Source organism: Chionomys nivalis, chromosome 24 (assembly GCF_950005125.1).
Source record: "Chionomys nivalis chromosome 24, mChiNiv1.1, whole genome shotgun sequence".
Lineage (NCBI taxonomy): Eukaryota > Metazoa > Chordata > Mammalia > Rodentia > Cricetidae > Chionomys > Chionomys nivalis.
Genome location: NC_080109.1, coordinates 5,895,797 through 5,922,659, shown reverse-complemented (window position 1 = coordinate 5,922,659; position 26,863 = coordinate 5,895,797). Strand labels below are relative to the sequence as shown.

Below are 26,863 nucleotides of genomic sequence, written 5' to 3'. Positions count from 1 at the left end.
AGTCAGACTGTAGTGCTTGTTCTTGACCGCGCGCGCGCGCACGTGTGTGTGTGTGTGTGTGAAAGAGAGAGACAGAGAGAGGCAGAGAAAGAGACAGATAGGAAAGAGAGAGAGAGAGAGAGAGAGAGAGAGAGAGAGAGAGAGAGAGAGAGATAGAGAGAGGTTGAATCTAGGACCTCACACACGCTGCGCACTTGCTGTACTTTAGTTTCACACCCTGTCCCTGTCCCCTCTTGAGGATCTCTGTTAGCTACCAGCATAAATGGCTAATTTGGGAAATTTCAAAGGGCTTCCATTGTTTTAGAATTTACTCTTTTATTTAAAAACTTTTAAACTTAGTTTATAAAATATTGGGATTCATATATATATGCCTTAATACCTCATTTTTATTCATACCGTGATCCCTATGTTGCCCTCCATCTCACCTGCCTTATTCTTGCTGTTCCCTTCCTATCCCCTAATGGTCCTTCAGTTTGCTTTGATGTGATATGTGCACTATTGGTGTCTTTACTCTCCTCTGCAGCTCCTTAAGATCTCTTCCTTCTCCTCATGGTCCCCTTTCTACTTTCATAACATGTGTGCACACGCATGCACACACACTCATATGTGTGCGCACGAACGCGCACACACACACACTTCACAAATGCAAATTCGATTCCATTTATGAGAGAAAACGTGCAGTGTTTGCCTTTGAGTCTGGCTTATTTCACACGCACAGACAAAGACGTCACACCTCCTGCCTCCGCACACGCCCAGACCTTCCTGCCTCCGCACACGCCCAGGCCGGGTTCTGCCCATAGACAAGATTCATGTGGTTTGTAAGGGGAGTCGATATTACTTTAAAAAAAAATTACTTACAAAACAGTTAAATTATTGCAGGAGATAAAAGTCAAATTTCTTAGATTATGGATATGGTTGCCTTCAAAGTCCCTAGAACATAAAAATAAAACACAATCAAGTTAAACTGCTGCCAGAAATAAACTAATAAGAATTATCTTAATTCTAAAAAGTATCTTTTTTTACATTCTGTTTAAAATCCTTTGTATAGCAGCTGAATTTACACATATACTATATATATGTTATGTATGTGTAGTATTGTTGTTTGTCTTCTGTATCAATAGTAAAAATGACATGGGGTCCTGGCTTCAATCCCCAGTACCAAGGAGTAAAAATGTTTTGAGTCACATCTTCTTTATGTGTCCACAATGACATGGATATTATTACTCCAAGAAACTGAAGAAAAGCAGTTCTTGCGGGAAGTATCTAATTTGTTAATAAATATTTAGTAGTCAAGCATATTAAACACTTGTCATTTGTCCAGAGGTGTAAGGTACTTCCATAAGCAGAAATGAATTTTTATTATATTAATAATTTTATAATTATAATAAGATATTATTATCTTAATTTAAAATTAAAATATAATTACATAATTTTACCCTTTCATTTTTTTTCCTCTAGTCTCTCCTGTACTTCCTTACTCCCTCTCAAATTCCTGGCCTTTTTTTTGATTATTATTTTTACATATATATGGATATATACATAAATAAATACGACCTGCTGAATCTTTTAGTGTTGTTTGTTTATATATGACTTCAGAGCTGACCACTTGGTATTGGGCAACCAATTAGATGCTCATCACTGGGAAGATTAATTCTCCCTCTCCCAGAAGTCATGAGTTGCCCGTACCTCTTTGTCACAGGGTGGATATCCCCCTTCGGTGATACATCCCCTTTCGACTTTAGCGTGTCTCTTAGTGTTATTATTGTTGGGGCCGTGCACACCACGATCAGCTGTTCTCTGCATTTTGACAGCCATTGTTTTCTGTGATGGTCTCCAGAAGACACTATTTAGTTTCCCTCTCCCTAACTTAAACAGTCCTAGGAAAGATTCTTAACAGTTTGCCTCTGTGTGTGTGTGTGTGGGCATCGTCATTGCTTTTTCAGATGGCTATAAGAGCTGCCCTTGCTCTCCACTCTCAAGTAGGGGGAGCCACTAGGCATTCCCCTTGAGTACTCGCGCTGTGTGGGGCTGTCATCTCAAGAACTCTAGTTGCAGCATCGAAAGGTACCTTTTTTTCCTTAGTGCACGGAGCATCAAGTGGAAGGCTTTGCATATAAGATGCTAGTGCCCTACCACTGAGTTGTGTCCCCAGCTGGAGTTGTTCTCCTACGGCTCCCCTTCTTTGACCCCATCACTAGGTGCCTGGTAGAAGTTGGCAGAGCCGAAGGGGGTGATATGTTGCCTTGGACACTGCCCCTGGGTCTAAGGGCATCACACACTTAGTGTAATGGTTGCCAGATGGCATGGAGTTACTCAGAAGAGACAGTGATTCTTGCACGATACACGTGTGGAAGAGCTCCCAAAATCGCCAAGGAAAAGTCGGAAAGCTCTAGAGGAAAGCCACAATCCACCAGTTTCATGGGGACTTCCAGCCATGCTTTGGGAACTGCACCAAAGTTGCAGAGTGAAATATGTCTCAAAGGCTGGGAGGATTTGGAATTAATGGATCTGAAAATTGAGCCTGTTGAAGATGAAGGTGTATTGAGGATGGGGAGTAACCTAAGAGAAATACATTTGAAGTCAGGCTGTAGAACAAACAGTTTGGAGGCAGAGTTTTTGTTCAATGAAAGTGGCTGCTAATGCTTAGAGTCTTGACTTGGTGTAGGCTTTTTGTTAGTTCTTAAATCAAATGTATATTTTTATTTCTATTTATTTATTTTATTATTTTTTTTTTTTTGTTTTTTTTCGAGACAGGGTTTCTCTGTGGTTTTGGAGCCTGTCCTGGAACTAGCTCTTGTAGACCAGGCTGGTCTCGAACTCACGGAGATCCGCTTGCCTATGCCTCCCAAGTGCTGGGATTAAAGGCGTGCGCCACCACCGCCCGGCATATTTATTTTATTTTTAACTTTTAAAATTTTTATTCATTTTTTAAAAATTCCTTTTATTTTATTGCCAAGAGTTAATCATGAATCTACCACCAGGTGGCAGTACTCTCTAAAAAATACTCAAAGTGTTGGCCTGTAGTTAGCTCCCATCTCTACAATCTCAGCACTGGGGAGACTGGGGCAGGAGCATACCCGTGAGTGAGTTCAAGGCCAGCCTGGGCTACATAACGAAACCTTGTTTTTACGAAAAAAAATTAGTATTAATTCACATTTATGTGTGTGTGTGTGCGCGGGGCGTGCGCGTGTGCGCTTGGGATTCAACCCAGGATGCCGCGCACTAAGTAAACACTCTTGAGCTCCCGCTCTGGTTTCACAAGGTCCACTGTTTTAGCTGTTGATTGCGTGTGCAAGTACTGCTCAGCTGTCTTTCATCACTAATTAAAACGGCGGTTAGAGAACCCTTTTGAATCAGGCTTCATTTACGAAGAAGGTCACGGATTCAATGTTTCCTTTTCGTTATGGCTTCAGCTTGTTGTCCAAGTACAGAAAGAGCTGGGCTGTTGTACCAAAATGCCTCTGACCTTAGCAATGCGTGTGAAATGCTTGCTTCCTTGGAGGGATTCTAAGTGAGCACAGGCCAAAGCTGTTTTGTTGTTTACCTGACCCCTTTCTCTTGTGTTACAATGGGGCTGACAGCTGTCACTACTCACAAACACGGTGTTTCTCATCATCATCCTGTCCTTGCTATTTGACACCTCTAGTTTGCTGTGAACTTGGGTACCAATCAAGGTTTGAATATTTCTCATAAAACAAAATGTAGAAAGTTTTCCTGATTCTGGCAGTTTGTGGATTGAATTTAAACAGGGCCTCACTCCATACACCTGGCTCCCTTTGAATTTATAGTGCTTCTCCTTCCTCAGCCTCTTGTTTTAACCTCCTGAGATTACAGGTGTGAGCCACCACACATGACCAAACCTATATTCTAAATAAACAAATTTACTGCTGACTGACCTCTCCCTAGTGGAGTGATAGTGATATTTGTTACCAGGTAAAACCACTGTGCCAAAAAAACTACACAGAACCTGTAAGGGACTGTCTCAAAACATCCCACAGCCCCATTCTCTCATGATTAGTGCTAAGCAACACATTCTCACTGCTCAGAATTCAGGGATAACATGAAAATGACTTATCTTTCTGTGCCAACTTAATAGGTGAGTGATTTGGCAGCTGGAAAAGGAAGTGTGATGCTGACCCCGTGACTTCTTTTCTGTCTTCCTTCTTCCCAGCTCCAATATATATATATTTTCTCTTCCAGATATTGCATTTTGGTGAAAGTTTAGAGAAGTTAGCCAATGAGTATGTCTAATATAAAAATACAATAAAATAAAACAAGGAAACGATGCACTAACCACCTGGCACAGAAGGCCCCTGGTGTCTTAAGTAGTCAAATTCAGAATATGTAACATATATATATATATATATATACATGTAAATATATATGTATATATACATATACATATGTGTGTATGAGAGAGAGAGGGAGAGAGAGAGAGAGAGAGAGAGAGAGAGAGAGAGAGAGAGAGAGAGAAGAGACTTACAGCCAGTGTAGCCGGGGCATGTGCTGACAGAGGGGTTTGTCAGGCAAACGGGTGAGGACATTGTCCATCAGCACTCTAGAAAGGAAAGAGACCACCAACATCACATTTTCTGGTTCTTTTTTATCTCCAGGCAAAGACAGTTACCATTACTATTCGGAAGCTGCTAGACCCTCAAGCTACAAGTCTCCTCACCGCCTTCTCTCTACACACCCCAAGGTACTGAAGTGCTTTGGTAGTAAGCACATTTCTACGCACTCCGGGTCTCCTGCAGGGAGCAGCAATGCCAGTCTTTGGACGAAGCCTGCGCCCATCAGCAGGGGGCTGTACAATGGCCGTGTGTGAGGCTTTTTCTTTGTGGGGGAGTTGCTGGATAGGAGGGGCGGTGCTTAGAGTACTTGTGGGGCACGACCGGAGTCTGCCCTCAGACTGGTCCAGCAGGACTTTGTTACAAAATGCTCAGACCAGTAGCCTGAAAGAATATAGGCAAGGTGGGTCTTAGTCAAGAGAGCTTCCTTTAGGATTTAATAATTGCAAATTTAATGCTACTACGCTTAATGCCTTAATTCTTTTATTTCTGTCTCTTTTTTCAATTGGAATAGTTTAAATTTTTTTTTTGCTACATTGATTTACTTATTGTTGTTTGTGCGTGTGTGTGTGTGTGTGTGTGTGTGTTTATGCCAGTCTTTATGTAGAGCTGATAGCCAGCTGGAGTTGGTCTTTCAACCCTTTAGGTCCGGGGAATTGAACCAGACTGCCCATGAACCATCTCACTCACTGAGGCATCTGGCCTCCCTGTTTGTTTTGAGTACTTACAAGAGAATGAGAGAATTCAGTCCATAAAATGTGAGTGGGGAGATTCGGCTGAGGTGATTGTCTTCGATTATCCTGTCAGCAGGAAGAGAGCAGAGTGACATATGTATTTTCGGCACATCGGAACTAATACAAGGAAATGCCACACAAATGAGACATACAGCCATTCCAGCCTGTGCAGCTCTTCAAACACTCCTGGCTTCAGGAAGGTTATTCTGTTATGGCTGAGATACCTGGGAAGGAGACACAACTGCAATGAGTTTATTCTTTTCGATGTTTCGCGAGAAGGACGGTGGCGATTGTCATCATCCTTCCGGAGTCCCCTCCTACAGCACTCTCTTCCTGCCACTTCCAGTTTGGACGTCTAAGAGCCCTTGCCACTGACGGTGTCGATTCTCGCCTTTCATTTCCCATAGTTAGCTAAAGAATTGGCCTATGTTTAATTCTGCTGGATAGGTTTCTGTGGGTCAAAGGCTTGGCTCCCAGGGGGCACTGTTGGGAGGAGCTGAGGACCTTTCTGGAGTCCCTGTGGGAATCCTCAGGTCACTGGGGATGCTCTTTTCTGTGGTGCGCTTGAAGGATGTCTTTCTCTTCTTTACCTCCCAGCCATGAGGTGGGTGAATGCTCACCACGAGTTCCCACTGGCTTGTGTTGCCTCAAACGCAGGCTCAAGGTAATGGAGGCAGTCAATATCAGACAAGCCTCAAAATGTGTGAGCCAAAAATATTTTCTCTTTATGAGTTAGCTCAGGGATTTTGTTTTAGTGACAGAGAACTAACCAAAGGGGATAGTTGTAGCAGGTCTATCGGACCGTTGAATCTGGAAAGGCAGACAGCGATGCGAACAGGTAACAGGTAAGACACAAAACCAGACAGATGTGTAGAACATGTGGTTACTCTTCATTTACAGAATGCACCTGATCTGTAAAGATGGGACCCTGAGGAACACCAGGGAATGGCGACGGGAAGGAGGAAGTCCACAAGGCAAAGAACTGGCAGGAGTTGCTTTAGGAAGAAGAAATAGCATATGCAAAAGCAACAACTCCAGGAGAGTAAGGGGTTAAGACATTGTTAGAAAATTCAGTGTATCTCACTGTGGTAGTTTGAATGTGATCGGTCCCCATACTCTCATAGAGAGGGGCACTATTAGGAGGTGTGGCATTGCTGGAGTGGGTATGGCCTTACTGGAGGAAGTGTGTCACTGTGAGGGTGGGCTTTGAGGTTTCCAATGCTTGGAATACCACCCAGTGAGACAATGGACTTCCCGTTGCCTGCAAGGTGTAGTAGGACTCTCAGCCGCTCCTCCAGCACCACGTCTGCCTGCATGCTGCCATGCTCCTCACCATATGATGACGGACGGGACCTCTGAAACTCTAAGTGAGTCACCCCAATGAAATGTTCTCCTTATAAGAGTGGCCATGGTCATGTTGTCTCTTCACAGCAATAAAAATCCTAACTAAGACAGTCACCATGGCAGGACCCTGGGAATGAACTTGGAATCTGGAGGGGGCTGTGCTGCTAAGAGAAAAACCATGAAGTTGGGTGGGAAGAAAGGGGCAAGGATCCATGAGAAGTTGGGGCATAGGAAAAAATATGTTAAACTTATATTGATAAAATTCTCAAAGAATTAAAAAAATGTCAGCTGGAAAAGCAGTATAGTAACTTATAAAAGAATCAGCACATGGCCAGGCGGTGGTGGCGCACGCCTTTAATCCCAGCACTTGGGAGGCAGAGGCAAGCGGATCTCTGTGAGTTTGAGACCAGCCTGGTCTACAAGAGCTAGTTCCAGGACAGGCTCCAAAACCACAGAGAAACCCTGTCTCGAAAAACCGAAAGAAAAAAAAAAGAATCAGCTCATGAAGAGTGGTTATAATCCACGGGTAGAGTCAGCACATGAACAGCGGTTATAAATCATGGGTAGAATCAGCAATGGACAGAGATTATACTCCCTGCCTTAGCGCGCTGAGTAGACCTAAAAGCAGGGACTCAGCCAGATGTGTGGATTGCATAATAGTAGTCTTATCACGCCAGAAACAGATGGAAATTCTCAAATGCCCATGGACAGACAGATGGGTAAGTGGAATGTGGCACATGCACACACACTAGAACACTATGCAGCTTTGAAAAGAGAGGAATCTCTGATCCACGCTACAGGGAGGAATGTCGGAGACAGGGCAAAATGAGGCAGGAAATAAGCCAGACTCCATAGTCACAAGCTTTGTTCTTTCAAATTTATTGTGTATTAAACATTTATTTGCCTCTTCCTGTTCCTGGGTCACAGGCACACAAGCACCAGGATATTTTGTCTTTTGAGACAGAGTTTCTCTGTGTAGTTCTGGAACTCGCTCTGTAGATCAGGCAGGCCTAAAATTCACAGAGATCATCCTACCTCTGCCTCCCAAGTGCTGGGATTAAAGGCATGCACCACCACCGCCTGGCCCCTAAATCTATTATATGTTAAACATTTATAAGGAAGGATTAAATATTACAAAAGAAGTCAGTCATGGTGTTTGTGTCTTTAATCCTAGCACTCCAGAGGCAGAGGCAGGTAAATCTCTGTGAGTTTAAGGCCACCCTGGTCTACACAGTGAGATACTATCCCAATAACTTATAAAAATGTAAGTGAGAGGTTGGCGGGACTGTCAGTTTGTTCTTAGCACACACAAGACACCGGTTTTACCCCCAGCATGAAAGCAAAGCAAGTAAAATCCTTCGGGAAACTGGGGAATCCCCTTTTGTCTACGCCATCGGGTTTCTCACTTTGACTGAGGTCCTTCAGTTAGCATTCCGGCCTCCCTTGCCAGCACACAATGACTTTGTTTCTATGCACACATAGAAATGACTATGTGCCTTTTCATTTGTTCCCACACAGTCCTGCGGTGGGCACTATTAGAGCAAGCATCACTCAGTAGAGGGAGCTGGTACCCAAGGCCACCTGCCTGGCAAGCGAATTCATGGCTCAGCCTGAACACAGTGATACCCCCATCCCATGCTCCCAGCCCCTACTACACTGTCCCTTCTGCACTACTTGCAGACCCTTGGCAGGAGAGGGCTGGAATGGGTTAGCCTGACAGGATGCTGTCCGTTCAGGGAACCGGTTAACTCCCCTCCAGTCCCCCCATCTGTGCTTACAGTTTGGTGAGACTGCGCAGTCCTCTGAAAGCCGAGACGGACACGAAGCGAATCTTATTGTTTTGCAGGCACCTGTGAGCAAGAGCAGGCAAAGAGAAAATAAGAAAACAGTGTCAGCTTTGCAGGATGGAAGAACCTGCAGTGGCAGCGGCACGCGCATGTGCGGATGGCCTCTGTCAGCTGGGATAGCGCATCTTACTGAGAGTCTTCTTACTGAAGTTAGAAATTGACTTGAGAGGAAATGGGTCACAGTAGATCAACTGGTTGAAACTGATATTTTGATGCCAAATTTATGCCAGTTTGGGCCAGTTTTTATTTACAAGCTGAAGGTGTAAATGCAAACAGTATCTAACTGTGTGTATCCACTCGTAGGCTAGCTCAGCTCTCGGACCTCTTCAGAGACGGTTCCATGCGGTGGATGCTAACAATGGGTCAAAGTGCAGAGTTCATGTGCCGTTGGATGCTCGGCTAACTGGGACATCTGCATCACACCACTGCCCTAGGTGCGGGGACCTCTGTGAAGGAGGTACGAAGTTTGTAAGAACCAGAGGTCTGGAGGACAGGCGCGAGACAGTGTGTTCTGGTTGTGACCGAACCGTTACATTCATGAGCTCACAATAGATGTCGCCTTGCACAAGGTCAAGTCAGTAGGGAGGGGAGGGCATCATGAGCCTCCACCCCTAACTGAGGAGCTATTGCTGGTTAGTGACTTCTAGGAGGAGGGAGAGACAGGTTTCTTTAAGACTATGAGCCCTGGTAGGTTGACTTTGCTCCAGGGGATGGCACCCCTCTGTGAGTATATGGGCAACACAAACTAGACTTAGTGGGTCATTGAAAAACACACAGAAAGAAAACACACAGCTGGGAGGGGTGGGGGAGTAGGGAAGGTGGGGAGGCGAACCTGGGGGGAGTGTGGGATGAATGTGATAAAAAATACATTGTATGAAATTTGCAATCAGTAGAACTATTATAAAAATTTGAAGCATTTGTGCAACCATGTTCATAGCAGCATTATTCATAATAGCCAGAACCGGGAAAGAACCTAGATGCCCCTCAACTGAAGGATGGATAAGGAACATGTGGTACAAAAACACAATGGAGTCCTGCACAACAGGAAAAGTAACGACATCTTGAAATTTGCAGGCAAATGCATGGAACTAGGTAAAAACATTCTGAGTGAGGTAATCCAGAAAGACAAATGTAATAAGTACTCTCTCATAAATGGCTTTTAGACATAAAACTAAGAAAAACCAACCTGCAGTTCCCAAACCCAGAGAACCTAGACAACAAAGAAGACCCTAAGAGGGGGAAAAAAATGAATCCTCCTAGGAAGGAGAAAAAAGACAAGATCTCCTGAGTAAATTGGGAGTGTGGCGGTTAGGGAGGTTGGAAGGGGATAGGGGAGTAAGGAAGGGGAGTTGGGAAAATGTATAGCTCAATTAAAAACAATAAAGTATAAAAAATCATTTGAAGCTGTAAAGGTACACAGATAGGGGCCAAAGTTACCATCTAGAATTTTCTAGACAAGAACTAATGCAGAGGAAAGCCTGAAAGGCAGGCTTAAAACTTTCCTGCTACATTTATCTGGGTTTGTAAGCACTCATAAAGAACCAGAATCCCCCCACCCCCAAAAAAGTGTTCGTGACATGTTATGCCAAAAACTATATTGCATAACAATACCAAATCTTAGTAAATCAAATTTAGTTTGATTAATCTGACACCCTAATCCTTGTTCACAAAATCACAGGAGACAACTTACAAGGGCTTAAATGGCCAAAGAGTGACAGGGAAAGAAAAAACCAAGACTGGAAGATTATGAATTAGATTGGAATGCCAAGATAAAAATACAGGCTCACAGGGTGAGCTCCAGTCACCAAGGAGGTTTTCGGAGTGCTTTTACACACTGAGCCATCTTGCTGACCCCAAGCTCAGCACACTTTCTCTGAGATGAGCCTTGAGCTGATCCATGACAGGAGGAGGCAGAAATACTTATTTCCATTCTGTGGAGCATGGTGGAGGAGTCACAGCATATGGGTTCCAGTTTGTTTAGGAATTGTTATCTGAGTTTTTTTCTAGAATGTCTCCTAGAAATACTCAGAAGTTTTGCCTACAAGTTTCCAGATAAGGGGCACATAATTTCTCCAGATGGGATTATTAGAATTAATGCGTGCTATGATGCTATTCTCTACAGAAGGAACAGGAAACAAGCACACAAGACCGCAGGGTCATCGCAAGCCCAGTGTTAAGAGTTTTCCTTACAGCTTTTGGAGCTCACGGTACTTCCTGAAGCCGTTGGGAGGGAGTGTTCTTATGAAGTTCCGCTGCAGGGACCTGAAACACACACACAGTTCGGTCTTGCTGAGCAGTCTTACTTCTAATAATACCTACCCCACGATCTTGAGCTGGAGCCTGAGCTGGATGCACTGGTTTCATGATGTGTTGAGGAGTGACTGACAAAGCTGAACTAGCCACACATTCTCCAAGCCCCTCTGGGCAGCTGGGCCACCACTGAACCTTCTCTCCTCTTTATCCTAGCTCACCCTACATCCTTTCTAACCAGTGCTCTGACTGAGCTTCTGAACCAAACTCTGCCTTACAGTCTTTTGGTGTTTATACACCAAAATTTTGAAAGATATCTAGAAAAACTATGGAGATGATGGTTTTTCCCCCTCTTGTAAGAGAAGTTTGGGACCCCAAAGACTATGCATGGAAACACTTAATATTCTTAAAGAGAGGTCCAAGTAAGATTCTATGAGAACCCCTAAAGCAGGGGCTAACCACCCTCCAGTGGAGTGGATTGCCATACAGGGAGGTAGGCTTCTTCAAGGGTTTCCAAGAAATCATTCTTGACGAGCTGGATCCTTATTAATGCATCCCTAGGGTTTATAGACAAATATTATTCTTTCTAAATGATATAAAATATTTTAAGAAATAGCTTCATTTATATTTTCAAAATATCCTCATATTAAAAAGGGTAGATATTAGTTACATTGATTATGAAAACCCCCAAACACTTTTTATCAATAAGATACCTTTATATTTTAAAATCTGGTATCCTGTTCGACTCCTCACTAAATCATATGCATACACCCTCTCATATATAGCACGTGTTTGTCACAGAGAGCGAAGGGCAGGGCAGAGCTTCACTTTTCAGTGGTTGCATTCGGGGATCTAAAAGTCAACTCTTGAAGTTAACATTTATTGAGCAAGAACAATGCATAAATATTCATAGCTACCTGTGTTTGCCCATCTCTTTAGCATTTATTTGAAACATTTCCCATAAGTCTCAACTTCAGTAAATACTCATTGGATGATTAGCCTCTGAGATACTTTTTTACATGTGAGTTAAGCCATTCCTGAAGTTTTTCTATAATAGTTGCAACTCAAAATCTGGAAGAACTCAGTAATGGAATGTGATATTTAGTCTTTAATACATGTACACCAAAGTCTAGAGATATTTTCTTCTTCTTGAACAGAGCAAACAGAGTGGAACAAGGTATGAAATTGAGCCAGGATCTGCAGAGAAGAGTCTATAGAAACAAGTGGCTTAACCAAAAGTATGGGACAATGCTGTATAGCTATATTTATTGGTATACATACACACAGAGTTTGTGTGAGCTCATGCGTGTGCATGCATGCGTGCGTGTGTGTTTCAGTCCTGATGATGAATTCAGGGGCCCCATGCATTTTAAGCAAGTGCAATATTACTGAGTTACACCCCAAGTCTAATAATGCTTTTTAAAAAATCACAAATAGTCAAATATTGTAGACTTAGACCTATGAGCATTAAACCTATATCTATAAATGCCTGTTGACTATCACCGAATGACCTGCTATACTAAGTTGAAATAAGAAATCTATCATTGAAGTCTTGGTCATTCCCACTTACTGGGACCTAGCCTCTTCATTTCTCCATCCATCTGTACTCCAGAGTAGGTGCCCTGAAGTCACTTCACCCATGGTCTCCACTTGTCTTCTAGCAGGATATGATCTTAGCTTTAGTGTTTCCTCTCCATCCCTCCCTCTCTCCGTCTCTTCTTCCCTCCTACCTTTGCCTTCCTTCCTTCCTTCCTTCCTTCCTTCCTTCCTTCCTTCCTTCCTTCCTTCCTTCCTTCCTTTCTTCCTTTTTTCCTTCCTTCCTAGGTTAAATTTGACTGATACATATCTATTTATGTATGTATACTATACATATGTGGTCAGAACATTCCTTTTTTAAATCGAATAATAATTTAACTATCGTTTCCCCCAACCTCCCTCCCTCTAGCGTTCTTTCTCTGTTCCTTTCTTTCATAAGGGTTAATTGGCTTGTTGGCAAATGGATTCCAATATTACTTGTGGGCAAATGAAAAGTCAGGTTGGCTGCACCAGTTTTTTCATTTGGATTTTCCAGCAACTCGATGTAATCAGTGGGGGTGATAATTATTTCTCTCACCAAGGAATTTATAGAAACCCTTCCTAGGACCTCCTTCAGTTTCCTTGGGGGGAAATCATTACTTTTTCTCTAGCAGGACTAATTGCTATGATAAGTCACGGGAGGCGAGAAAGGAGGAACACTAGCAGATACTTCCTCTTTGTTCAGGAAATGTCGCTTCCTTCAGAAAGCAAGTTTGTGTAAATAATTTTTCCTATGTTCTCTGTTTATGTTCCCAGACTGAGATCCATGGGGCAGTACCCAGACTCTGCCAACTTGATGGGACTCTGCTGCAGCTCCTTTACCTGTGTGCCAAGCATCTGGGCTGTCTGGTAGGTTGTTTGAGAAAGACAAGACTTGCCAACACCTGTATACTCAAGGGTTACTCTTACTGTGTCTGCATGAACCAGAAAGCCAGAGTCACAAGACATTAAAACACATGAAGGAAGAGCCCACACAAACAAAACCCCAACCCCAACCGGCTGAATAAAAAATATATCAAGACTTTTACTTTCCATCGAATTCCTGAAAAAAAAAATCTGGACCAAAAAACTATGTGTTTGTGTGCTGCTCACATCTGGTTGAGTTCAAATAACCAGAACTAGGAATTAGCACCACAAACACTGAGCCCAACATGACGCTATTACTCCTAATAGACTCCTTTTGTTTTCTGTATGTAAGTTTGAATTTCATAGGCAAAGACCACAATGTCAAGGTGATTTAGAAGTTAATTTAAATGTGAAGTTCTGGGAATAATTTATCCAATTTATTTTACTTGTTCCTCAAGTAAATTAAGTTTACTTGTACTCAAGAATACACAAAAGTGTCTTCCTGTATAACAAACTCTAAACCAGCTGTTGCAATAAGCAACCAGTAAAATTTCTGTGTAATGGGGAAAGCTGGGGATCATCGTTTCTTTAGTCCCCGCACCCCAAGTAACAGTCGAAATGGACAGCAACTTCTGGTTGGATAAAATACGGTGAGTAGTCAACACCTCACAGAATTGTTTATGGAGTAACTTAAGGTGAGGCCTAGTATTTAAAAGTGTTTAGAACTATGTGTGAAAAGTTTGTTATAACTGATGGACAGATGAAGCGGTCTTTGAACACAAATGCCTCGTCAGGAGTGACCTGGTGTCAGTCCGGGCGGTCTCCCTGCCGTTCTATCCAGCCTTAAGGACGAGCCAGTCTTTGCTACTTACATTACAGTCACATTGGCAGAAACTGACGGTACAGCTCGTAAATTGGCTCCATCACAGTCAATCTCTAGATCTCGGCACATACAGTGCTTGGGCACAGAGCCAACCACTGAACAGAGAGGAAGCGGGGAGGAGTGATGAAGTGAGGGGCCAGGGAGAGGAGGGGACGAAGAGAAAGAAATGCAAAGCCATGAGAATATTGACGAGTACAAAAGTCTACCATGCTTTCTTTACCCAAGCGCTTGGGGGAAGGCTTTAAATTAAGGTTCCACAGTTTGCTCTGAATTTAACTTCAAGACCAGACTGGTCTAGCATTAACGTTAGGAAACACGTGCATTGAGGAGCCCATCCCTTTCCCTTCTTCCTTCCTTCCTTTCTTTTTTTTTAAGATTGATTTTTGTGTGTCTGTGCAAGTGTATATGTGTATGTGGTCCTGAGCACATGTGTTTGATCATGTGTGTGTGTGTGTGTGTGCGTGTGTGTGTGTGTGTGTGTTCCTGGGTGCCCAGAGGGCAGTAGATCGATCTCTTGCCACTGGTGGTCACAGGTGATCGTGAGTATCTGCTGATGAGGGTGGGGATGGGAGAGGTGGGAGGTGGTAGATCCCGAGAACCAAACTCTAGGTCTCCAAGAGAAGAAAATGTTCTTGACAACTCACATCTTTGTTATGTTAATGGAAATCTGGCTAACTTGGAGTTAGGGCAAGAAGAGAGTTTCCTGAACAAAGTTCCTTAGGATCTTTTAAGTTCTCTAGACCTAAGAGATAAGGAAAGGAATCACACAGTGGGATGGACGGGAGAGCAGAGAGCAGGAGCAGAAGAGCCATCGTCCCAGCTCCACCCATTTATTTTTAATATCGAATTGACCTTCATTTGCCACAAATGAATGAAATCTTCTGCTTCTGTCTCCAGCTGGAGAAGTGGTAGTGTGTGTGTGTGTGGGGGGGGCTTAATGTCCGCTTGCAAGCTTCTGCTTGAGAATGAGAATCGGAAGTAACAAAAAAAAGCCTTTGCTGGAAGACTAAATCATTTGAACCAGAAGCAAGCAAGAAAGGAGACCTAAGCACTGAATGATGAGCCTTTATCCTTTCAGAAGGGTTTTCCTGGATAGCTCAGGGCAGAGGACTGAGAGAGCAGAAACCCTACAGCAGCTTCTGCTTGTCCACATAGCATTTTAAATGAGCTATAACTGTCTTAAAAATAAGCAATTATATGGAAAGCACTGTAATTTTAGCTGCTTTGAAAAAGTTGGTAGACATGGCTACAACATGTTCCTGATTGACAACAGTTGGAAGTGGTTTCCCTTGTTCACCGGGGCAGTAAGTGTCGGCAGCTATAGCTGCAGCCGTGAAGCTCCCAGCACCAGGGAGGAATAAAGCGGAGGGCAACCCTCACTGTCTTGGGAGTGTCAATCCACAGCGAGCATACCAATGAACTGCTTAGCTGTGTGCACTGCAGGTCTCCAGGGGATTCTAGATTTGCTGAATCTCATCTTTAAGATACTCCAGCCCTGCAAGATGGCTAAAAGCATCCACCCATCCCATTCTGCATCTTCCCAGCACCCAATGTCAGTGACCTTGGAATGCCCGGCAAAGCTTCACCCCGTAAGTGCAGTTTTAGGCATTATTCACCCTATGTATGACGAGAAATGATGTTGTACGCTAGCCTTTGGAAAACTGACTCCCGTCACATCCCAAAGTTGTACCTGTTCTGCAGACCGTGGTGGCACACACCTGTGATCCAGCATTTGGGAGGCAGAGGTAGAAGGGCTGTGGGTTCAAAGCCAACCTGCTAATATAAAATCATATTAAAAATTGTTCGTGTAAGAATTTTAGCTGGGTTAAAAAGATGAAAGCGTTCGCCAGTTAGTGCTTGTGGACACTGAGTAAACAATCTCTTCCTCAAATCCTTCAAAGTTAAACTTTGGTCATGCATTGGTTTTCCTGTGTGTGACGCTTCCCACGACCTTCCTCCGAGGAGCAGACTTTAAAATGTGAGCGGCTCACATCCTTTCAAGCACCCGAAAACGTTTTTGAGCTGTTCTTAGGTGAATTTCCACCAGGAATCTGATACGAGAACAGTGCTGCAGATAGGAACCTTAATTTAAGTTTCACCCCAACATTTTTATCCTGCACTTGTATTTCATGTACTGCTTGAAAAAGAGGTTTAATTTAGCAATTTTAATCCCCACTCTCTCTAAAGAAATCTAACTAAAAAATCAAGCTTTGTATGTTTCTAAGCATTGATAAAAAATTACCTCTGTGCTGATCTTGATCCTCCGTTTATTGTGTAGTGCCACGATCCTTGAGTAATTATACCTATGACAAATTTCTTCCACGGTGACAGAGTGGGCAAAATAGGGTCTTTTAGCCAACTCAGTCTGTTCTTTCCACTTTATTTTTGCTTATAAACTGTGAGTTAGGTAAGCTGCTGGTTCCTCTCCTTGACCTTAGTGACCTGAGCTTTGGATGTGGTCGCTGAACTCTCCTCACCAAGAGCTTTCCAGCTCGCTCTCTCCATCCTCTTTCTCCTTTTTCCCCCTTCCCTCTTCCATCTTGTCTCCTTCTTCCTTTCTGCCTCCCTTTCCCCTTTTTCTTTCCAGTGTTTTTGGAGACAGGCTCCCACTGCGTGGCCCAGGATGGCCTTGGACGCCAGATCCTACTACCCAGGGTTCTGGTGCTGTCATGACAACATTGCACATAGAGCTTTTCCTGGTTGACTTATGTGCTGATGTGCACCGTTACACCACACCAAGCATTTTCTTAGAGGATATTTTTTGAGCCATTACCTTTTCATTTGCCATTCAACTTCTGCCTCTTATAACTTGTTAATATGTTATTGATTTCATTCTGTTAATACCTATATCTTAACATTAAATCAATTAAATTTTTTGGAATGTAGTAAAATAGAAGATTCAGTTCAATTTTTTTAATAGTGTGAGATATAAAATTCAGTTAAAATATAAGAAATGAAAACTAATATATAAAATGGAAAATGAAATTACATTTTAAGATAATACATCTAGTTCATATTTCTATTATATTAATAGCAGTGCTATACCTTTTAAATTGTTTTCTTCAAAAAGGTTTTAGCTCACATTTTTTTCTTTCAGCAGTATTAGAGATTGAACCTGGGGCCCCACAAATGCTAGGCAAGGGTCCTACAGGAGCTTCATCGCTGCTGGACTTTTAGCTTTCTAAGGATCCAATTATTTGGCTCCCCTCTTTTGAGAGGCAGGTGTGATGCTGCTAACTTGGTGGGTGTCCCTGAGACTCATGGGGGGGAAATGTGCACGCCTCTATATTGTGGATTGTTGGGAGCCTATCAATCCCATTTGAGGAGTGATGACCAAAAGTATTAGCAATTTGAAAAGCTAAACTTTCGATTGTGGAGAACAATACAGCCAAAGAGTCCTCCTGCCTCCAGCCCTTGGCTTGTGAGGAGAGCTTTGAACATTACAGGTCCAATAATTTATTAACTGACAAAGTGCACTTAAAAGGCATTATTTTAGCAAGTATTCCTGATCTGAAACCTGACAAAGCTGCTGCTTAGGCTTCTCCCTTCTGTACCCTGTGCAGTGTCTGCAAGTGAACAGCAAGTGACTGCATAGCCAGATGCAGTGACTCTGGCTTCCAAAAGTCTGTGGTTTCAACGGCAGAAGCAAGCATTCTCCACTTACAGATGTTAGGACCCAAGCAGCGGCTCCCCTCCTCCATCTCCTTGCTTTCCTTTGCTGCAGAGTTTATGGCGGTGGGCAAAAGAGGGCATTCTAGAAAACAGCAACCCTGACCACTGACACTGAATTTGTTTGCGATACCTGCTTTGATTGATTCCAGGTGCACTTAAAGATGGAATTCCAAACCAAGGCCTCCTTTCTTAAAACATTTGCAACTAGAACACTCTAATTGACTTTCAAAAATTCCAAAACGGAATAGCTTGGCATCTTACCATGAACTCATCTGCTGTGTGGCTACTTACAGCATTCAGAAGGGGGTCGTGGAGTCAATTTGGAGATATTGGAAAAGTACTTGTCGAATTGTAGAGACCAGCCATTGTTGTCTCCTGAAAATAAAAAAAAATCCGAGAACGAGAGAGTCAGAAAGGAAAACCAAGCAGATAGACTTCGCTATCTCGGCACAGACAATCCCTCTAAATAAGCCAGTGAATCTCCAAGGTGGTTTGGTAATTACCACCAAGGACTTCCTGCAGGGGTGCGTTTCTGTCCCCAGTGGGAGGTCTGGGGTGACCCAACTCTCCCTGCTCATTAAACACTGTCATAGCTTCCTGCAAGTCATATCTGACCACCCGTGAGCCAGTGGCAGAAATGCCGAAACGTGGTCCACCATTCTCCACATCGTTTTTAGTTTCCTAGACCGCCTTCATGAATGGAAACTGATCCCTGGTGTATATAGACACATATTTATTCATCAAAGCTGGTTTTGGTTGTCCGTGAATAGGTGACCGTGGTGATTTGAATGAGAATGGCTAGTCTCATGCTTGGTCTCCAGTTGGCAAACTGTTTAGGAAGGGTTGGGAGGTATGGCCTTGTTGAAGTAGGTATGGCCTGGAAAGAGGTGGTGTGTCATTGGGGTGGGATCTGAGGATTCAAAAACCCATGCCGGCTCTAGCATCTCTCTTTGTCTGCTGCCTGCAGATTATGATGTAATCTTCAGTGCCATGCCTGTCTGCTTCCCGCAGTAGCAATCACAGACTAATTCTATGAAGCCAGAAGCAAGCTCCCTTTCTAAAGAGTTGCTTTGGTCAGGCGTCTTCACACCGCCAGAACACTAACTAAGGTACCTATACTGCTATATTTAGGACAAGAAGCAACAGGCCCAGAAGGTATCTCAACTGGTAAAGTGTTTGCTGTACAAACCCTGAACCTCGGTTTTTTTTTTTTTTTTTTTGAGACAGGATTTCTTTGTAACTTCCCTGGCCATCCTGGAACTCACTTTGTAGACCAGGCTGGCCTCAAACTCACAGAGATCCATCTGCCTCTGCCTCCTTATTACTGGGATTAAAGGCGTGCGCCACCATGCCCTTCCATCTGTTTTTTGTTTTTAAGAGTTTAACACACAGAATCCACAAAAAAAAAGAAAAAAAAAAACAAAAACCCACAAAAACCTAAAAGAAGGAAAACAGGATATGGTGGCGTGTTCTGCCTCCCTCTCTCCCATTTCCCCATTCCTCCCCTCCCTCCTACTCCCTCCCTCTTCTCTTTCTTCTTTGGCTGTGACGCTATAGCTCTAACCCAGGGACTCACACGTACTAGGCAAGCACCTTACTACTGAGGTAACACTCCCAATCTTCTCATTCCTACAACCAAGACTGTTCTTTGTCTCAGAGCCCAGAGAGCTAGTGATAAGCATGTCTTAGGAGGGTCTTCGGTCTTGACCTTGCAGGCTGCAGGGTGGGTTGTGAAACCGTGGACCCCGGCAGCCGAGGCTCATTTGGCCACGCCTCTATTCCTAAGCAGTGCAGGGAAACGGACACCCGGCAGCTCCCCCAGACACGGGGCTGTTTTGCAGGTGGTATTTCCTTGCTGTTGAAACTGACAGACGTGCCAGTGACTGACGCGATGTTGCTTTTCTCGGTGCTCCTTTAGCAGGTCCTATATTTAACTCAGAGCTTTTGTAAGCGGATTATTTTAAGTTGTCACATCTTTGTCATACACAGTACAGTGACTTGACACCACCGGTTTGGTGCCCTTCCTGGTTATTAATCTCTCATGAGTGCTCTCCGACCTTTCTGCTATTTTAAGGCATGCGCTATGCGTGGCTATCTTAGCTTCCGTACGGTTTCTGTGATAAAATCCTCTGACAAAAGCTAGTTAAGGCGAGTTTATATTAGCTCCGAGGTTACCGTCCATTGCTTTGGGGACATTACAGTCACATGGGAACTTGGCAGCTGGTCATCCTGCACTGAATTCGTCTATGCCACTTACCACCCAGTTCCCCTTCTTTACCCTCGACAACTCCAGGAAACCTTGCCCAGGGAATGGTGCCATTTCTCGGTTAACCCAGTCACAATACCGCCCCTCCCCGCAGACATGCTTAGCGGCCCGTTTATCAGGTAATTCTGGATTTTCCCAGTTGACAATTAGCCTTGGCCGTCACTGTGGCAACAATTCTGTCAATCAAGTTCAAACGGTGTAGTTGCTTAGGTCTTGTCGTTGCTCGCTCTTTCTCCTTTCTTTTCTGTTATAAAATGGCTTTAGTAAGGCTTTCCCTGGGACACTGTTTGGGATCAGGTGGACTGTTACAGGCAAGGGTGACTTCACAGCTAATATTGACCCTCGAGTAGGTGTTACCACAATGTATGTATCACCATAAACCCCACAGCGTGGACTGCATCTGTCTCATAACAGGTATTAAAAATCATAAATATTTACACCCTTGTCATATGTATTTATGGAACTTTCGGGTCTAAAGCTCCTTCAGCAGGGACAAGCTGCATGCAGAGCTGGCTGTTGGGGAAGGGATGATAATGCCATCCAACACTGTCGGGGTTGATGTGAATGGTAAGGGAAGAGGGGCAGGGGCCTGTGGATATCAGCGATGGGAAAGCCTGAAGCCCAAGTAGCAATGGGAGACCTGGCTGTAGACAGGCTCCTCTTGTAGCACGCTATCACTGAGGTAGAGTAGCTGACCATGGTGTCAGCAGCCCCTTCAGCACGAGTGACTGTCACGCCAGTGACCTTCTCAAAGGTGATGTCGCTGGGCAACATGGACCATTCTGGAGGGGACCCCTACACCGCTGCTGTTTTTCTGAACTTCTTCCTGTCATTTCCACTGATTGTTGTAGCTGAGCTGCTGCTCATAACAAACAATTGTGATTTTGTTCCAACTGCTGTGTCTGGGACAGTGTCCTTGACACACTGAGTACACGTGTGAGGTCAGAGTGGAGCCACAGGCATCCTTGCTCCCGCTCCTTCTCTTTCTCATTCTTACTTCATTCCTTTCCACCACCACCCCACGCATACAGAGAGCAGTGGGGAAACAGAAAAGGTGAAATAGGAAAAATCGGAGGCCGGGCGGTGGTGGCGCATGCCTTTAATCCCAGCACTCGGGAGGCAGAGGCAGGCGGATCTCTGTGAGTTCGAGGCCAGCCTGGACTACAAGAGCTAGTTCCAGGACAGGCTCCAAAACCACAGAGAAACCCTGTCTCGAAAATCCAAAAAAAAAAAAAAAGAAAGAAAAATCGGAATGTCAATGAGGGATTTCTGACTAGCAGAAACAGAACAGACTTGCTCATTCTTCTTGAGTTCGGAGGTATGTATTTTGTAGAAATTTCTTTTTAAATAGTACAAGCATTTGGTAATGAGTTTTTACTTTCTTTCTGCTTGCCAAGGCATTTTCTTCTTCCTAGCCTTTACTTCCTCCAGCAGAAGGCAAGCACACAGAACAAGAGACATGTAGCCAGAATTGCAAAGTCGGAGTTAGCATTTTTAAGAGAACAGCTTTTTAGTATTATGTGTTTCTATATTTTAACTCATATACACTTGGTATTTTAAGGATACACAGTTTTTCATACATTAGTAACTACTGCGGGAATTTAGATCTCTGTTTTTTTTTGAGGTGATCTTGGGTAATCTGCAGAGTATTTTACATTGAAAAAAGACTGGGGATATCCGCTGAATGGGTGGAGTACTTAAAGATACACCAGTGAAAGAGAACTCAGGCTCCCTTGCTCTAGTAGAACTTGCAAGTTGAGGCCCTACCAAGAACACAGACTCTGTTGTTCCAGTTCTCATCAATTTTGACAGTATGGGGTCTGGGCTTTGCCACTATGGGGCTGGATAGCTGCATTTTATGTATCATGGGGAATCTTAGTGCAAGTCCTCAGGGGCACTGTTCGCTATTACTGTATTTTCACAGAAGGACAACCCTTTGATAATGATTGCTCTGAAGACAGTACTCCTCTCACAGGGCAGCAACGGGGAGTGAGCCTGTTGCCTTGCACGACAGTCCAGTAGAGGAAAATGACACTTCCATGCTACCACAACCTGGTCTTCCTTGAAATTTGCAAATACTTCTCCTGAATGAAGGAGTTTTTTTTTTTTTTTTTTTTTTAAAAAAAACAACCAATGGCCTAACTGCTTCAATAATTCTAAATGCAGTAAACAAGAAGCATAAGAATCCAGGACTTCATCTCCCACGAGGGTGAAGGGGACAGAATCCCATAAAAAGAATGAGAAAGAATAAGCATAAGTTGTACAAAGAAACGACAGAGGACACAAACCCTTGATCGAATTCCCAGAAAAGACAAAAGAAGTCGACATAGGGCATGGAAGTACGAGTCAATCAAGAGACACAAATACTGAAGAAAAACTAAACTGAAATTCTAGAAATGTAAAATTCAAGGAGCCAAGCCAAACAACAACAACAACACTCAATACAAACTTCACCGGAAATGGAGACATGGCTCAGTGGCCGAGAGTGAGAGTGGGTGCTGCTCTTGCAGAGAATCCGAGCTTCATTTCTAGTTAAGTGACTTACAACTGTTGGCAAGCCCAGTTCTAGGGGGTCCAACCTTTAGAACATTAAGAAGAGAGCAAATATATGAATCATGGACATAGAATTTGTCTTCAAAGAAACAGAAAATAGTTTCAATGGAATCACAGCAGAAAATTCCCCAAATTTAACGAAAGAATACCTATCCAGATACAGGAGGCATTTAGAACCCCATTGAAACAAGACTAGAAAAGAATTTCCTCATCAAGGACTAAGTATCCAAAATAAAGAAGGTATGTTGGAACTGGAAAGACAGTAACACAGAGCCACATATAAAGACAGCACCATCCTAACAGCAGCAAATTTCTCAAACAAAACAAATCAAGACAAAGCAAAACAAAATAAAACTTTTAAAGTAAGGAGGACCTTGAAGGATGTTATTTCAAACTCTAGACGACAACAGCCAATTCGGAATAGTATACCCAGAGAAACTAGCTATTGTAAAAGGATGCAAAAGAAAGAGCTGGCCACTAAGCCAACTGCACAGAGAATATTTAAAAAATACTTCAGACTGAATGGGAAGACAAACACATCATCCACAAGGTTACAGCAAGGAATAAACCATGCCAGAATGGTGGTTGAGCAGAAGAGAACCTGGAAAACATCAAACACTGCAAAGTGACAGTAAATGGCACATATTTCTCAATAATAATTCTGCTATATTTCATCAACCAAGGTAGCAATTCAATGTGTTGAAAGAAAAAACTTACCAAATTAGGGTCAGGGCAGGGTTTTGTCTTTGCATTTCCAGGAAAATAAAAACATCCAACTGAGGAATCTAAAGATCTTTGGACAAATCAAACATTGAGAAAAGAAGGGAGAACCATCCAGAAAAAAAAATACCAAATAATTGGCTTTATGGCATAAAATACTCTACAAGGAAAAGTGTCGTAAACCTTTCAAAATGTTGATTTCTGCTGGATTCTACAGACATGTTAAACAGGTAGTCTTTATGTAGTCCTGACTCAATTAAAAGTTAAAGCTGACTTTGAAGTTGGAGTGTGACTCTCTCCTTTTCTAAACCCAAGCATGTTGTTAAAAGAAAATTCAAAGTCTCTGTCTTGTATCAGAAGAACCACCTGGTATGGGACAGAATAAAATAAAAATCCAGGACTATTATTGTCACAAAGCTCATACCGCTTGAATTTATTTTGACTCTTTAAAATTTTTTCTTAGGGTATAAGTACTATCTTGAAATTTAAAATTTCTTTTTAATATAAGTGATATTAAAAAGTACTAACTAATTCTAGCCTTATGTTTCATGTAGCTTCCTGCATTTGATTTCAGACTTAAGTTTAAAGAGCTATTTATTATTAAACCTGGATACCCTGGATATATTTAATAGAAAATCGTCCCTTAACTTCCCTAAGATTTACAGCTTATGACATTTAATATGTTTACATTCCTAACAGATCTCTGAAGTCTCCAAAAGGATGATGGTGCAGCTACTTGGAAAGTTAATCCAGAAGGGAGGAAGTTTAAGAACTGCTTAGGCTGCAGAGTGAGTTTCTGGTCAGTCTGGGGTCATATCTCAAGATAAAAGCAAAAAGAAGGCTGAGCCACAGGTTGGTGTGAGTGCTCTCCTATGCCAGTCTCTAGGATCAATTCTCAGTCCCCCAAAGGCACAAAGACCCAAATCACGACTTTAATACAAGAGTCATGACCCATGTCACTTCCCCCCCCCCTGTTTTTAACTTTAAAAAGATGAATCAATGACTTTAGTGGGGTATTCTGTAATGGGAGCTGATTCCAGTATCGCTCTGCTGGGCACAGTCGTCCTCCTGAGAACAACATAAGAAGCTTACTTAAAAAGTTAAAGAATATCTAATGTTTTTGAATTTTAAATGCAGGACAAATTAACATTAAAAGAGTCCTTGAATATACTTGGGTTTCTAATCCTATTAAAAATACATATCATCACCATCACACCCCAAAATAAGCACTGCTTATCTACTTCTCAAAGTCAATGCCAAACCAGTGTCGGAAAAACTCCCCCGGGGTGTTAACAGTTTCTCTTCTCTTAAATATCTTGCAGCCCCTACCCCTTTCCTGCTTTAGGCAACTAGACGTTCACACTTGCATCATCTGAAAAAGATGGCCCAGAAATTCAAAAGGTTCACAGGAGAGCTAAATTCCTGGAATTTTATTTTCAAATGCTTAAGAGTGACATTTGACAAGAGGTTTGCAAGCCTGTTAAAGAGAACCATTGGGCTTTTCTGTTCACAAACGAGATAAGAGACTTGGGCCGAAAAAGGACGGCTGAGACGTACTTCATTTCTGGCTTAGTTATGGGTCATATTTCCCTCACTGGATTCTGGAGCAGGGCGACCTGGAGTCACGGGGCAATTGTTACAGTCAGAGACTGGCTTGACAATGGAGCAGCGGAGTGGAAGAGACTAGAATGGCTAAGGCAGCTGAGCCTCAGGAGCACAGAAGTTCTCTAGGGGCACAGCTAACTCAGGAACAATGAAATATTACCCTCGAGTCCTGGATGGCTAAGGATGGAGGCAAGAAAGACTGGGTGTGGAGTGTCTGTGACAGGCTGGTGACTACTCAGAGGTGTTTAAGGCAAAGGAGCAGAATAATCCATGCATATCTCAGGGGATTATGTGGTTTCACAAGACGACGGTGAGCCAGACCTCTGTCCCTGTGGATCCCGTATAGTGTCCTGTCACACACAAGCCCAGCTGTAATCCTAGTAGAAAGGAAATAGACAAGATGTTTAATGGCTTTTCTCTATTGAAAGGATGGAAGCTTATAATAGCAACAACCTTTGGCCGCAGAGGAAGGTTTGCATAAAGACTGTTACTCATTTGGGGACGGGAGCTGACATTCCCAGTTCATGTGCAGGGTAGGGCTTTAACTTCCCAGTTTAAAGGTAATGAAACAGTTCCTGTCTCAAAGACCGTCATGGGGATTAAATGAGGTAAAATACAGACTTAGAATCGTATCTTATATTTAGTAACAACGTACAAACATCAGCTCTTACTCCCATCACCACACTTGATATTTAAAATATGGAGGTATCTCTAATTTCTCATACACTACTTTTCTAAGAAAAAAATTTAAAAATACTTTCCTTTAAAAAGAAGTCTAAATGTTTTAAATATCACGCAAGAGGAGGTGCCATCCAATTTAAATTTTATCAACAAGACATTTGTTTGAATGCAAAATCATCTAATGATTAACGGCATGGGCCTTGTTCTTCCACCCAGGCAGAAACAGGATGTGGAAGCTCTGGTGTTTAGATAAGAGTCTCTCAAAGTCCTTAGCCCACGCCATTACCGGGAGATGGTGGAACTCTTGAGAACTGGGGCCAAGAGGGGGCTTTAGGCCGGTTAGAATGGTCCTTGAAGGGACCCTAGTCCCTTTGGCCTTTGACCGTGAGCAGTTCTCTGCCCATATGCTCCTATCATGGCACACTCCCTTGCTGTAGGCTAAAGCCATGGGGTAAAGTGATCATGAACTGAAACCTCCTAAGCTGTGAACCAAAATAAACTGATTCCTGTTACCAGGTCGATTACCTAAACTGTTAGGGTGAGGGGAAGCTGGCCCACCAGCCAAACAGCTGGGATGGGATTCTACTATAACCCTGTTATCAGGAGACTAACGTCATCTTTCTGCACTTTTATTTTCCATATTTATGGAATGCATATCTTACAGCATACCCATTTACAGTGAGGATGAAATGAAAGGCAGCATATGAGGGACTTGTATGTGTGCACACATGAATACTCAAATACAGAAGACAATCTGGTTATAACTCCAGTTAGAGAAGACCAACTACTATCAAGAAGGTAAGAAAAACAAAGAAAGCTATGAAAAAATGGGCTCTCCAGTGCCTTGGGATTTTTCCAAATAAAATACAGCATTAACATGTCTAGAGGGAGGGGCAAAGGAGAAGCAGTTAAGGTAAAATCTGGAAAGTTCAAGCTGAGGTCTGAGTGTTGACTGTCTCCCAAAGGTCCATGTTTTAAAGGCTTGGTTTTAAAAGTGATGCTAATGGGATTTTTATGTGTGTAGACTAGTTGGAAGTCTACAGATCCTCAGACATGTAGCCAGAAAGAGGACTGTTATCCCTTTCTATTTTTGTTTTCCTTCCTGGACATGAAGTAAATGGCTCTACTGTGCCATGTGCCTCTGCCATGGCAAGGGCCATCAATCATGTACCAGAACCCATGAGCTGAAATGGCCCAACTGGTCTGTGAGCCAACTGTGAGCCACAATGAACCTCTCGTCTTTTTAGGTTTCTTACTTGATTTTCTTAGGAATTTGTTACAGGGACAGGAAGTGAATGCACAGCTGCGATATAAATTCT

The 26,863-nt window shown here is 43.0% G+C and overlaps 1 protein-coding gene across 5 annotated transcripts in view; it reads right to left on the bottom strand.

The window, feature by feature from the left end:
• The window catches only part of Rxfp1 (relaxin family peptide receptor 1), an 83,088-nt gene that overhangs the window by 22,487 nt on the left and 33,738 nt on the right, over positions 1 to 26,863 (bottom strand). For 3 of the 5 annotated variants that reach the window (XM_057757229.1, XM_057757230.1, XM_057757231.1), the window contains 8 exons: positions 18,011 to 18,094; positions 14,037 to 14,142; positions 10,684 to 10,755; positions 8,425 to 8,496; positions 5,455 to 5,526; positions 5,297 to 5,368; positions 4,484 to 4,558; positions 859 to 930 (listed from right to left, as the gene is read on the bottom strand). In XM_057757229.1, the coding sequence (XP_057613212.1) occupies positions 859 to 930; positions 4,484 to 4,558; positions 5,297 to 5,368; positions 5,455 to 5,526; positions 8,425 to 8,496; positions 10,684 to 10,755; positions 14,037 to 14,142; positions 18,011 to 18,094 (625 nt within the window). The remainder of the gene's footprint in view (positions 1 to 858; positions 931 to 4,483; positions 4,559 to 5,296; positions 5,369 to 5,454; positions 5,527 to 8,424; positions 8,497 to 10,683; positions 10,756 to 14,036; positions 14,143 to 18,010; positions 18,095 to 26,863) is intronic. The other 2 variants (XM_057757232.1, XM_057757233.1) reach the window with 1 other exon arrangement.